At 35.5% G+C, this 15,239-nt stretch overlaps 2 protein-coding genes across 2 annotated transcripts; one reads left to right on the top strand and one right to left on the bottom strand.

The window, feature by feature from the left end:
- The first annotated feature begins 5,461 nt into the window (after positions 1–5,461).
- Positions 5,462–8,711, top strand: LOC125223235 (lipase-like). The gene is made up of 8 exons (XM_048126282.1): positions 5,462–6,320; positions 6,408–6,502; positions 6,608–6,711; positions 6,810–6,910; positions 6,996–7,099; positions 7,373–7,810; positions 7,912–8,043; positions 8,303–8,711. The coding sequence occupies exons 1-8, from the start codon at positions 6,063–6,065 to the stop codon at positions 8,457–8,459; spliced, it is 1,389 nt and encodes a 462-aa protein (XP_047982239.1). The 5' UTR covers positions 5,462–6,062; the 3' UTR covers positions 8,460–8,711.
- A 104-nt stretch (positions 8,712–8,815) lies between these two features.
- On the bottom strand, positions 8,816–11,394 carry LOC125223236 (2-phytyl-1,4-beta-naphthoquinone methyltransferase, chloroplastic-like). Its single transcript, XM_048126283.1, has 7 exons — positions 11,219–11,394; positions 11,037–11,101; positions 10,751–10,841; positions 10,111–10,199; positions 9,801–9,996; positions 9,369–9,468; positions 8,816–9,160 (listed from the first exon to the last, which is right to left on the bottom strand). The coding sequence occupies exons 1-7, from the start codon at positions 11,363–11,365 to the stop codon at positions 9,060–9,062; spliced, it is 789 nt and encodes a 262-aa protein (XP_047982240.1). The 5' UTR covers positions 11,366–11,394; the 3' UTR covers positions 8,816–9,059.
- Between the last annotated feature and the right edge of the window lie 3,845 nt (positions 11,395–15,239).

Below are 15,239 nucleotides of genomic sequence, written 5' to 3' on the forward strand. Positions count from 1 at the left end.
TCAAAAACACTTTTCAAAGTTTGAATTATTGCATTTAAATCTAAATCATTTCATATATATTAAAGTAGAAAAAGAGAAGGAGGAGATATTATAATACTGAGATAGAAAAAGAAAGCGTCGTGTGGAGAAGAAGGAAGATTTAAAATATAACCTAATTTAACTCTATTTGTAATATTTTATTTATTATTAAATAATGGACCCAATTTATTATTTAAACGCATATTTTAAATTAGGTTTAGGCGTTTAGCAATGAATGCTTCTATATTTTGCTTAGTTGTTTAATACTTTTACGTATTGTGCAACCAACTCATGTGGTTTTTATATTTTATTTAATTATTTTGACTTTTGAATTATATTATTGGTTGCTTCTATAGTTATATTAAATGAAACATTAAAGATATTAGTCAATTTAAATATTTCTATATTTATTTTAATTTATAAAATTTGATTTTTTTTATTAGTTAATAACACTTGTAAAGAATTGGGTATTTGGGTACCCGATACGTCGGGTATGGATACCCGGGGCGGGTATTGGAGAACCCGAAAATATATCGGGGCGGGTTTTGGATAGATATTTCGATGATTTGCGGGTTTGGGTATCCGGTTTTTCCGGGTCGGGTATCCATGGATACCCGTATTCCCACCCCTAATGTTTAGATCATTCATTCATCTTTTTCCAATGTGTGATACAAAACTTCCTTTTGTCTTCTACTAGTCTCTAATTTTTGTATAATATATAAATAAAATTATTATTTGATTATATTCTTCATACATAAGAATAAGTAATTATTATCGAGTAATATGATTTGTATATACAAAATAATTATTTGTATAATAGTTATTGATAGATTAATCCAATTTGTATAATATTTATTCTCTTGTAGTGTGGTATTTTTGGTTAGCATATACTCCTATTACATATACACATAAACGGATCGATAATGATAAAGAATTAATGAATAATACTCTATGCAATAAATTTGATGTTAAATTATAATAATAGAAGATAGAGTACTAATATAGACAAAGAATAATGGAGATCTATCATGTAGTTATAAATAATGACTTTTATCCCACATCGAAAGAAAGAGCAACACATCCAAAAATATGTAGCTATAAAAAAATCGTCCAATACACTTTCTTCTTACTCAGAAATTGATTTTTAAAGTAAGGAAAAGTTGATTTAAAAATCAATTTCTTAAAAAATATTTTTTTAAAAGAAACTGACAAACTGCCGGTTCCGGCTTGAACCGTCGCTAGAACCGTTCGGACCGTGAATCGGAACAGTCAAATTTTATTGCAAGCCGGTTTAGGTGCATGTTTTTATTGAACTGTGAATCGCTGGTTCCAAACTGGAACCTTTCGGCACCGGCAATTTTTTTACCGTGAACATGTCTAGGTGAGGATTATAGGCTAAAGAGTGACTAAAATTTTCAAACATAGAAAAGATAATAAAACCACCGGCGAGTACGGCCGTCTACAAAATATTGTTTTCCTTGTGAATGACACGATTTTTAATGCAAAATCGATAAAGTAAAAATATAGAGAAAAAAACGTAATTGAAGTGTTGTTAGTGGAAAGTGAGACTCACCTTATTAGAGAGGAATCAATACTCTCCCTCTGTCCCGTCGCATGTTATTGATTTCGTTTTGACACGTGATTTAAGAAAATGATATTTATTGAGTTAAGTGGTAAGAATAAATTAGAAGAGATGATAAAAGATACTCCATAAAGAGAGAGTAAAGATGATAAAGGATATAGATATATTATTTTAGCTAAAAATGGAAATCAATCACTTTTAGGGACAATAAAGAAAAGGAAATCAATCACTTAGACAAAAAGAATACTATAAATAGATAATGAAAACTAATATTGGTGTACTGCCAAAAATAGAAAAATAAAGACTATTTTTCATAGATGAATACTACTATTATATTTTGGTATACTACTATATCATGAAAATACCTCCAACTAGGGGTGGCAAAATCATGCGTGTCGTGTCGTTATCATGTCGACACGATAACGACACAACACGATAACAAAAACACGACCCGTTAAGAAACTCTAAACACAAACACAAACACGACCCGCTACTCTCAGACATGAACACGACATAAACTCATTAACGACACGAACCATTTCGGGTCAACACGACACGATAACAACACACATATGACACGACACAATAATAATAATAATATTATAATATTATTTTTCTTAACATGTAACACGAACACGACATAGAATTTTGTTGGAGGTAGGGCTGACAATTTTTGGTACGACACGAACCCGCACGAAATTAATGGGTATGTGTCAAGGCTTATTGGGTTCGTGTCCTTATCGTGTCGTACACCATAAGTGCACGAACCTAATAAGCCTTGACACAAATCCATTAATTTCGTGCGGATTCGTGCCGTGCCAAAAATTGTCAGCCCTACTGATAAGTCGTATTCTAAGCCTTGGTTACTGGTCAGTATGTCGTAAAATGCATGTATTATCTGCAAAACAGTTTCTCAAGTGTCCAGGATTAAAGGATCCAAGTCGGTAGGAGACAATTCGGGTGACGCAAGTGAAAAGGGCGCTAGAAGGGTGCAATACTGACCAGGATGCATGCCAGAGAAAAGGCTCGAGATGGAGAAGAAGGATAGGCTGGGATGATCATTAACAAGGGCATAAAAGTCAAAACTTGAAGGAAGTCTACCCTAAAAGCAAGGGCAAGCCTCCCTATAAAAGAAGCCACTTGGAGAGAGAGAGGGAGTTCGCCTTTAGAGTCCAGCCACCATACATAGTTAGAATCCTCTCTAAAAGATCAGTTCCTTCAGCATTATCCAATTTCTCGTTCCTCACCACAGCCATGGTCACTTGACGTCCAGAAGTCTGCCGGAGAAGTCATCGATCCACCGTTCCAGCCAGTTATCGTAGTAGTATAGTAGTATCATCGCCCGGAGTGGCCAAAACAATCGTTATCTGCTTTTTAGTTTAATCTTTACTTGTTTTCATCGTTGGTTTGTTGCAAACACTCATCCTTGTTGCCTTTTGAAGTACTTTGTTATTTTCCAACATTTACGTTATGAAGTTTCTATTTCGCATGTCGCTTTGGTTCGAGTTTGCTTCATTCTGCCTAGGGAAGTTAGATCTAGTTATTGCTTTTAATTTCTGAGTGCTTTCTTATCTGGAGTTGTTGATTTGAAGTTGCAGTTATGTTTAGTCAAATTTTCGTGCATGAGTTTCTTTTCTGCGCCGTGATTACCACCTTGCATGTCAGTCAGTAGAAGTAAAATTGCAGTTTCACCGTTTAATTTAAGTTTGAGCATTTTAATCGATGAATCTTGAGTTTGAGTTTATGAATCTGAAGTTTAGTTATGGTGTTTGTGTCCATATGATTTTTGTCAATACTTGGTGAAGAAGAAAACGTCAAAATCAACTTTAGTTTGGACCGCTTTTACTTTTAAGTTACTTTTGTTTTTGTTCCCTACTTTTCAGTTGTACTATCCAGAGAGCCCCCACCACCGTAGATATACCTTGTTGTCTAATTTTCCTCTTTTAGTAACTGTCTACTTTACATATGTCTCTGAGACACCTTGTCCCCTATTTTCACGAACACCACCACATGCCTGTTATTTTCACGCCTACTAGTCAGTAGAGTACCCACCTTTATTTCGTGTCTAGGTAAAATCTCAACCCAAGCGTGGTAGCTAACCAAAAACACCCAGGAAAGTCACCGCAGTTATCAAAACGTGTCCATCCTCGTGGGATTCGACCCTTACCTCCATTATACTAATCAGGTAGAAGTGGGTTGAGGAAACTTGTTTGAAGCCAGGTCTCGGTTGTCGTACCAACGACTCAGCTGGGTCAGGAATCTCTTCCTGATCAGTTGGATACACATAAATTTACATACGAAAACCCGAGGAATGTACCTGACCAGGACCTTCACCTACCTCCAACAAAATCCCAATTTGAGTGAACTACAAAAAACACCCCTATGTATTGTCATTCGAACGTTGGAGGTATCCATGTTTCAAAAAATGCATCAGACACCTCTATGTATGCATATAATATCATTTGGAGTCCTTTTTCACTTTTTACGGTCGGTCATGCCCTTCTCACTCTCATTTTTTTTCCAAAATGCCACCTAGAGCATTTCAGTCTTTTCAAATAGAGTAAGTTACAAATTTGGGACCTATGTATAGGGGTTCGAACGCTAGACACCCCTAAGTTTCAAAAATATCGTCACACACCTTTATGTATGAACCTAATATCATTTGAAAGACCTTTTCACTACTCACATAATTTTAAGCTATTTTTCCACTCAAATTTAACCAAAATGTCAGTAGAAGGGTTTTTTAATCTTTAGAATGAACCATTCTCTTTTCCACTCTGCCACTTCTGCCTATTGTCTATTTGAACTTCACTCTCAATAAAAAGGACCGTTCACTTCTTCTCTTCTCTCTCGATGGAGGGCTTAAGCCCCTTTCGAGAACTTTTTTTTTCTATTTGAAAATTATTAAAAACTCTTCTTCAGCCTTCACCAAGTTAATATTATTGGAGAGTAAATAATCAAAATTGGAATGGTAGAATGGGTTGAACTGCACTTTTGTATCAAAATTGCAGAAGTAAAAAATGGATGTCCTTGTTGGAGAGGATAAAGAAGAGTAAACTTTTTAAAAAATAATAATATAATATTATTATATTAGCTTTCGTGTTAAACATGTAGACATGAAGATAAATTATTTCCTTGAAAATTGTAAAGTGTTAAATTTTATATCGTTTCAACTTTCAAATATCAATAGTATTAAAATTTCATTTGAGGTACCTCTATAAGAATATTAAAATATCATCAAATGGTACCCTTGTTTTAGAAAGACCAGAATGCCCTTAGTGGCATTTTGGTTAAATTCAAGTGGAAAAAGGATTTAAAAGTCCATAAACATTGAACAAATCCTTCAAATAATATTAAATTCATACATAGAGATGTGTGGCGATATTTTTAAAACATAGGGGTATCTAGCGTTCGAACCTCCATACATAGGTACTAAATTTGTAATTCACTCTTTTTTAAAATCATTGTAAACAAAATCAAAAACTCGAATTTATGAACCAATAAAACAAAAACCAACCACATGGAAATGAATGATGAAATCATTTGATTTATGGATAAGCGCCAGTTGGTGGAGTTGGTTTGACACAGAAAAGGAACCTTCCAGCCCTCAACCAGCACATTCCAGTGATTCCAAGTTTCAAACGATACTCTAAAATCTTGTTACTCTACTCCCACTTATTTAAAAAGCACCAACCACATGGAAATGAATGATGAAATCATTTGATTTATGGATAAGCGCCAGTTGGTGGAGTTGGTTTGACACAGAAAAGGAACCTTCCAGCTCTCAACCAGCACATTCCAGTGATTCCAAGTTTCAAACGATACTCTTAAATCTTGTTACTCTACTCCCACTTATTTAAAAAGCACAAATCACACATTAATTCCTTGTTAGCAAATGTAAACAACCTTTTTCCCGCTGACGTGGCACACTAAAACCCCAATATTCTTCTTTCCTCTCAGAATTTCAAATCGTCTGGATTCTGGAACAATCTTGTCTCGTTCCAATTTGTGTGGGGTCAGCTCAATTGGGGAAATGTCTCTGGCACCCGATAAAATAAGGGCACGTGGATGAAGTAGCTTTGACGATACAAGAAATTGGTGAAAGGTAGGTTATGAGAAAATTTGGGAGCTCAATTTTGAAAAGTCTCAACAAATGGAAGTAAAGAAACATTTTTTCTGCATGCCTTAAATATGAAACTCGTTTCATCCCACCACCACATTCTTTTAACAGGAAGGGTCCCTCAAGAAATTACTCTCACCTCTTTCTCGTTCATTTCTTGATTCTTGAGAGTTGAGAGGGCCTTTTCTTGATTAAGGATTTGATTTTTTGATGTTTGAGAGCCTTCTCTTGAATTTATTCTTGTAGAAGGCTCAAAGACATTGCTTTTACTTCATCTGTGTGTCGATTGGCCACACACATAATTCTCTTTTGAGTGAGAGAGAGATAGGGGGGAGAGAGAGGATGTTTAGGTGGTGGGTGTCAAGTCTCCAATTGTTGGAGCTGTTTGTGAGCTCCTTGGTGCATTTGTTGTTTGGATTCTACATTTTTAGCACGGCTGTGGCTGGCGATCTGTCTCAAACAATAAATGATTTGTTTTTCAAGCCTAATTTGGCTAGTGGCTTGCAAAATGATGAGGTTGAAAAGCAGAAATCCATCACTTCTGTAGATGATTTGCCCCCAATTGTGCTAGTTCATGGCATCTTTGGCTTTGGGAAAGGGGTATGTATGCTGCTGATTGGGGTTTCCATTTTCTTGAAGGTTTTTGTGAAGTTTTTCAAGATTGAATCTTTGTAACTGTTTTAACAGAAATTAGGAGGCCTGTCTTATTTTGCTGGAGCTGAGAAGAAAGATGAGAGGGTGCTTGTCCCTGATTTAGGCTCATTAACTAGCATATATGACAGGTTGGTTTTGTCTCAAAAGTTATTTTAAAAATGCCCCTTTTTGCACTTATGTTTGTTGGTTTGATTGATTGTTAATTTCTGCGAATGATTGAATGTCGGGTTTAGGGCTAGAGAATTGTTCTATTACCTTAAAGGAGGGCAAGTTGATTATGGTGAGGAACATAGCAAGGCTTGTGGGCACACTCAGTTTGGTAGAGTTTATGAGAAAGGTGAAAACTTTGATCTCATATTTGATCTGTGAAAGAAGAAGACGTCCTCGTCTTTAATCTCTTGTTTGATGTTTCTACTTGCAATTTGTGATGTGTAGGGAATTACCCTGAATGGGATGAGGATCACCCCATTCACTTTGTGGGGCATTCGGCCGGTGGGCAAGTTGTTCGAGTCTTGCAGCAAATGCTTGCTGATAAGGTACAGTGTTCGATGAATTTGTTGCGAGTTGAATACTAAAACAATCTCGAATTTGGATTTTTGATGAGTTTTAGTTCAATTTCAGGCATTTAAGGGATATGAAAACACTTCTCCAAACTGGGTTCTGAGCATAACGTCCTTGTCTGGAGCATTCAATGGCACAACCAGAGCCTATATGGATGGAATTCAGTAAGTTCTCATCATTGTTGAAATATTGAACACATACATTAGTTATCATCTCTTTATGAACTATGTTGCCTTTGAGTAAAATAGCAATGAGATTGATTTTGTCAATTTCTACAACTTGGAATCATGTTGAGTTGTTGATTGCATAAGGGTGTATGAAGTAGATATGTAAACATTGAATCCAATTCTTGGTCTGATTTTGGGCAATAGCACTTTGATGAATAGAAGTACTGGCCAAGCAGTTCCTGATTTCTCATAAACGTTGATTGTTTTTAGGCCAGAAGATGGGAAGTCACTGAAGCCTGTCTGCCTGCTGCAGCTGTGCCGGATAGGAGTGATTCTCTACGACTGGTTTGACATCCCATGGCTGAAGAACTACTATAATTTTGGGTTTGATCATTACAACATGTCTTGGAAGCAGATAGGTATTTGGGGTCTTGTCAATTGCCTCATGGGGAAGACCGGCCCTTTTGCATCCGGAGACTGGATTCTTCCCGATCTCACAATCCAAGGGTCGATCAGATTGAACAGCAATATTCAGACGTTCCCTGACACATACTACTTCAGCTACGCCACCAAACAGACAACGAAAGTCATGGGCATCACAGTCCCATCTGGCCTTCTTAGAATACACGCTCTACTATTTATCCGAGTTTTGCAGATGTGTGTGTGGCGTCACCCTCCTGATGTCCCCCCTCCTTACAAGGGATACCGGTGAGTGTTAAGCTGATCTTGGTCGTCCACTCTCATTTCATGCCATTGCAGTATCAAGATTCACACAATTATGGCCCTAATGCGGCGAATTTTTCTTACAGAGACGAAGAGTGGTGGGACAATGATGGAGCGCTCAACACCATATCCATGACACACCCTCGTCTCCCAGTTGAGCATCCTAATCACCTTGTGGTAAAAGATTCAGAATGCCAGCTTTTACAACCAGGCATATGGTTCGTGCCTCTTTCCCCTCGTCTCATCTACAAGATGCATGCCCTTCTTGCTGCTGCAGATGCGATTATTCTTGAATAAACGCGTCTTAGCTTCTCCTGCATTCTCATTTGACATGACTAAAGCCCATTTCTAATTATTTTCATTCATTATCTTAGAGAAATTCATCCAAGAATAAAGATTCGACACACTACTACTCTACCTATCCTAGTTGCATTACATCTTGTTTCGATTAAGACGTGTATGAGACGTGGTCTGCAGGTATTACAAGATTGTGGAAGGTGATCACATCCTCTTCATTATTAACCGGGAGAGGGCCAGGCTTCAGTTTGATTTGATGTACGACAGCATTTTTGAACGATGCAGGAAGCACGCATTCAGGAAGAAGCCAACAATGCCAAATCAACTAAGTCAATAGCATATGAAAGAAGAGAATTGGTAGAGATTTGATACTATATTTTTTAATCTCTTATTTTTCTTTCTTTCTCTAGTGTAGCTGGGCTGGGAAAGCAAGTATAGTGCAGAGATGTTTGCTTGCCACATTAGCAGAAATTCTATCTTTACCATTGTACTACCTATACAGCCATTTTTTTTTCTAACAATATTGTTTCTTAGAGGATGTAACAGTATTGTTGAAATATTGTATCTAACTACATCTGTTGGTCTCAAATCCTATCATTTATACTTGTATGTAATTATTAACTGTTAATTCCAACAAAATATTGAATAACATTAGGTGCTGTAGAATTTTATTCTAAAAAATTCTCACCCTCATTATGTGTAATTGGTGTAAATCTTGACATTTTCATTCATCAATGTAGTGATACAAACAGATTTTAGTATAGATTAAACACTAACTTATGCATAGGCACAAAATTGCCAAGGATGTTGTGCTTGTGGGGAGGCTGATGTATGTATACATATCATATTTAAACCTATCTACAGCATCACTCAACTATAAAAAACAGGTAAAAAACGTGATTCAGTTTGAGAAGATCAGACAGGCAATGGAACCTTCCTAACGGGTCGCCACCAAATTCCCCATGAACCCTGCACCAATCTCATAGAACTTGGCCTCAGAAAAGCTCACTTCTCCAGCTAGCTTCTCCAACTCGTTTCCTGCATCAGAACACAACCAATAGTTAATGAATCATGTTTGATCTTCCTCATAACAGTGGATAAACTGATAGTGCAATTTGTTTTTCGTGGCTTTGCTTTGTGGTGCTGTGCTCACTGAAGTAGATTTTGCCAAACATCACAATTTCTGCTTCAGATTCCTCAATCCAATTTAAATAGTGTATGTAGACAAACGAAATAGGAAATATACCCGTCAGATATTCCTTGATTGAGTTCTTCAAGTAATGGTACTCGTTGGCTAGGCCATAGCCACTTGCAATAGGAACCACTATGCAGTCAATCATCCAATCCTGAAAAAAGAAAGATATGGGCATGGCCTAAAGATGTTTAATGAAATTCAAACACACACACATACACATAACTGTAACTTAGTTTAAGTGGTTGTTTAAGAGAACCAGAGCTAGATGTACATGCAAGAGACATAATTTGCTAGCTTATTGTTGGAGATAGATGCTTGGAGAAATTGATGCAGTTCTGCCAAGATTTACTTTTATTTAGGAGTTGTTCTTTATTTATTTCTTCATTAAACTCTTCAATTCAGAAATAAAAAATAGACAGAGACTTATGATATCAGAAAGAATGAAAATTATTGGACTGGAAAATTCGTTTAGTAATTACACACCTGAATCGAAGAGTTTAATGAGCTAGTGCTTTTGTTGAAGTCAAGAATAGATACTTTTGAACCAGGTTTCAGAACTTTATACATCTCCTCCATAGCTTTTCTCCTATCTACAATATTCCGTAAGCCATAGCCAATTGTTGCAGCATCAAACGAGGATTTTGAGAATGGTAAATTGACTGCGTCTCCTTCAATCCACCTGGGATTAACCAAGTTTCATGAAGGGGGTTCAAGTAAAGACATAAAGCTTCAAGGCACACTTTGGTCATATTTTCCATCTTCAAATTTTAGCTGTGAGATAGGATATGCTTACTCGATGTTCTTGTAACAGGCCTTTGATCGTTCACTCTGGCGACTTGCAGCAATTTGTAACTGCTCCCTTGAGAAATCGAGAGCAATCACCTAACAGATCAACAGTGAAAGTGAATTTAAGACATGGATCCCAAAATGAGTCACAAGATGTCCCTAGCACGAGCTATCCAGCTCGACAGGCCAAAATGCCCGTAAATTTCAAGAGTCTAAATACTTCTAAATCTATTAACTATTAGGTTTGATGAAGATAATGACATACTACTATTATACAAGAAGATTTCGACCAGGCTTGGTATGCCAAGATCAAAGAGAAATTTAAAGACCTCATTGATATAAACAATATTTACATGTTGATGACATCTCAAAACAGTTCACCAGATTACATATTGATAGATCATCAAATCAAACCCTTCATATCCTGACAAAACTCAACCAACTCTATACGTAGTACCTCGGTCAAGTATGAGTCAGTCTGATCAAATTTCATAGCAGTTACACCTTAAAATCTCAGCTGACAAACAGACAGTTCATTTCGGAAAATAAGAAACAACAGCTAAATATACCTAAGGATTAGATTATTAGATTAAAAAAAAGTAGTTGTAAACATAAAGAAGGTGGACAAGATGGGGAGGAAAGCAAACCTTGCCCGTGATCCCAACTTTCTCAGATAACAGAAATGCCAAATCCCCACTTCCACAACAAACATCCAACACAGTATCTCCTTCTTTCACTCTGTTTTCACATATATAAAACCTTGCTTTTCATAACATCAAACTCAAACCAAACAAATTCAAACTTAATATTTTCAAATTGCAGTTAATTATTAACATATTGTAAACATGCATTCATCAATTATCCATATCTATAGCCTTCACAAATATACACAAAATTCAAAATTAGAGAGAGAGAGGGAAGCAGAAAATATACCCGCTCCAGGAAACAGTCATCCGCTTCCACACTCTATGCCTTCCTAAACTAAACAAGTCATTCAACTGCAAACGAAGCCCTCATAAACCAATATTCAATTTGAGATAAAGGAAAATATCACAAACTCGAGCTAAATTGCGGAATTAAACCAAAATAAAGCCTGTCAAAATGGAGGTGCTCACGTTATCATAAACAGGTGCAATGCGGTTAAAAAGCGCCTGCCGGTCAGCTGCGCACCTGACCGGTCTGATAATGGAGCGTGAATCCGGCCGCGGCCGGCGCCGGCGCCCAGCGATGGAGGGAAGAGCAAATTGAAGTGTAGTAGCCATTTTCACCTTTTTTCTGAAAAACTCTTCAATTTGATTGGCGTTTTATACGAGATCAGTTGCGGGTGTATGTACACCCGCCAATAATAAATTAGTTAGTTAATTGTTATCTCTATTTCAAATTAGCCCCTAGGGATTTAAATATTTGCATTATTAGACTGAAATGAATTATTTTATCTCAATGCTATTGCTTCCAAGTTGAGTGGGTTGTAATTATGGATTGAGGAATATAGGACTTATGGGAATATAACTAAAAGAATAACTAAAAAACATAAATGATTTCTATTCCTATGAATGTGATTAAATGCAAACTCTAAATATTGTACAAACTTCAAACTATAATCTAAACTGTTAGAAAATATCAACAGATGATAAAATAATAGCAACAAAAAATGTCAACACAATGTCAATGGTTCATGCCGTGTTGAAATTGTTTTGACATTGTATTGATATTGTTTTGACATCAAAATCTTAAAATTTTACACTGTGTTGATATTGTATTGACATTGTGTTGAAAAGTTTGGAGTTTGTACCATATATGAATTTGCATTTTATCACTACCCGCGTAGCGTGTGTGCATAACTCACGTCCGAGGCGAAGAAACTGTCTCATCTTTGTATACATTTAGATAACTTTTCTATGTATAAGCTTTTTTTTAAGACGGCGAGTTATTCATTTTTAACATGGTGTTAGAGCATGCTCAAATCAATATGAATTACTTCCCCTCGTCCTTGAAAATTTGTCACCTATTTCCATTTTCGTCCGTCCCTAAAAATTTGTCACATTTCACTTTTACCATTTTTGGTAGTGGACCCTACATTCCACTAATTCATTCACACTCACATTTTATTATAAAACTAATATATAAAAGTAGGACCCACATGTCACCAACTTTTTCAACCCACTTTCTATTACATTTCTTAAAATCCGTGTCGGTCAAATGGTGACGAATTATTAGGAACGGAGGGAGTAATTTATTGTGTATGTGAAAGTCTGATGTTTATTCTGGTTCAGACGTATGTGGTGTGTTGAAAAATTCATATTCTTGTCTCATATTGACTTCGTAATCATCATGTCTAATTTATATAGTACTCCCCGCGTCTCATAAAAGATGTCTCACTTTCCTTTTTAGATTGTCTCACTATAGATGTCACATTTTCATTTTTAGAAAAAGTTCTATCTCACAATATATAAATAATATAATTTCTCGTTCCACCTAACACACAAAACAAAAACTCCTAAAATTTCATACCGTCCACAAGTGTGACATCTTTTGTGAGACAGATGGAGTGTTGGATAACCATCTCTCTTTGTGAAGTCTTTGAAAGGAGTGAATGACCTATTTCTACATGGTATCAGACCAGTGCCTAAGTTGATGTGGATCTTTTTTCCGCATGTGTTGAAGTCCGATATGCCTTTCGGCCTACATGTGCAGTGGCATGTTGAATACCCCTATTTGTGTCCCACTTTCACTTTGTGATGATCATGTCTTAATAATATATTCTAGGATAACTCTCTTTCTTATAAGGCATTTTAAGGGGATGGGTGACTCATTTCTATATATTATTAGAGCAAGCACAAATCAATATAGATTTCTTTGTTGAGCGTGTGGAAGTTTGATGTTTGTTTTGATCCACACACGTCGGGGCGTGTTGAAAAATCTCATTCTTGTTCCATATCAATTTGTAATAATGACTATGTCTTGTGTACTAATTTGATAACTTTATCTCCTTTTTGATATCTTTTAAGAAGATGAGTGGTATCATAATTACATCAATGAAATTTATATTTACATTTTATAGTTTAATAATGGATATACTTTGATAGTTCCTTTTATTTATTTTATGTCGCCTCGATAGCTTCATCTAGAGTTTATTTATGGATTACTCCCTCTTTGCCTTATTAAAAGTTATTTTTTGCTATAAAAGTTCGTCCCAATTTAAGAATCACATTTAGATTTTTTTATATTTAATCATACAATTTTACCCCATTGTTCATCAAAATTACATCAAAATGACATTATCTACATTAAAATAAACCAATAAATATCTTTTAAATCCAAAAAGTCAAAAGAGATCCACTTCAATCAACTCACTTCATTTATTACACACTCCACCATCTTACTTCATTTATTACACACTTCAATTTTTTTTAAAACCGAAGCCATAACTATATTTAACTCTTAATCTGGGACGGAGGGAGTATTATTTATACGGAATCATCTAGTTGGTCTAGTGACTATTCATGATCAAAATATCATGTGGTTCATGTATCTTGATAAAACTTAATTGTTATAAACAGATCTAATGGAGTAGTATAATTATACGTTATGTTTTCATGTATCTATTTATTGATATGTGCTTCTACTTAATCTAATTGTAATAGAGAAATCAATTATCGTAGCCTGATTTTAGAGTTCGGCCTGCTAAACTAACCAGCTATGCGAAGCTAATCCTACATCTAAAACAAATCCATCATTTCACATATAGTAGACTTGCAACTTTACTACTTTCATTGCCTGCCACCAACGTTGTATAGTGTATAGTAGACCTTTTTTACTTTAATTTTTAGTTTTATTTTTATATTTATTAGGAGTTCTTTGAATACTGATATACATGAAAATGTAAAAGCACTCGGTGGACTAGTCTATTCGAAGTAAATCGATAACTAACCCATCCTCATAGGTTGCTAATCACCTACATACTTAAAACAGATATGATATTTTTATTCGAATCCAAATTAAACATAGTATCACACATAATTATGTAACAACTTGAACTAATGTTTAAAACTTGAACCGAACGCGAATTACCATATTGTTTGGTCTAATTAAGTCAATAAGGTGTACATATAGGGCCACTATGGACCAGAATTGAAACCAATAGACATTAAATTGTCTGTTGCGAACCAAAAAAATGACTAGTTCGATCTCAAATCACCTGCCAATATTTAAATTACTGATATTATTAGGCATATGAGTTATGACTTATCTAAATTCTAATTATAGGATTTTCCTTTCCTCACTTCCCCTCTTTCACCCACCACCATCTATCGTGCCGTCGTCTATCACCCTCTTTCGCATCACCGCTTTTTGACACATCCGCAACGCTTTTTGACACGTCCGCAACGACACCTTCACCATCTTGTCATGATCACACTTTACTAATAATGAAAAAACTCAGAAGACCGCAACTAGGGGTGAGAGCACAAGAGGGGAAAGAAAAGAAGAAATAGTATCAAAAATAGAAACCACATTTTTATCACAAATGGTAGTAATACTTTGGATAAGACATATTGTATCATGAAGACACAAGTAGAATATATGGTCATACAATATCATATCATCATAGTCTTTAAACAAAGATAGAACTAAATCTTGTTTTAAAGCACAGCGAAACCAATGAACACGATACCGTATAAAGAGACATGAACCTCTAAGAGTTTATTATGACTAGATCAATATCTTCTCTCAACGACACCACTCAACCACTTCGTTGCATCACCTGCAATTTTAGAAATACATGTAGGGCCGGGTACGAAGGTAATCAATAGACACATCGCCAAATGATACAATAATATCTTGAAAATATTGTCAAGTCATTACAATACCACTTGAGTGTTTTCTAGATTCAAGTTTATTAAATTCTTTGTGAGATAAAGTTCGACTGATAAGTCTAAATTCTTAAAAGACTTAGAGATTACTAAGTTATTTAACTAACGAAGATTAAATTCTTGGACTAATTAGTCTGGAGACTATTTTCTTGAGGCTTATAGTTAATTCAAGAGATTTTCTCATCCTCGAGCTTTATTCGGCTCAGAGGTTTGGTCTTTAACTAATTATACAGGAAAATTTTAATTACGATAGAAAATTCATCAA

Source organism: Salvia hispanica, chromosome 4 (genome assembly GCF_023119035.1).
Source record: "Salvia hispanica cultivar TCC Black 2014 chromosome 4, UniMelb_Shisp_WGS_1.0, whole genome shotgun sequence".
Classification (NCBI taxonomy): Eukaryota; Viridiplantae; Streptophyta; class Magnoliopsida; order Lamiales; family Lamiaceae; genus Salvia; species Salvia hispanica.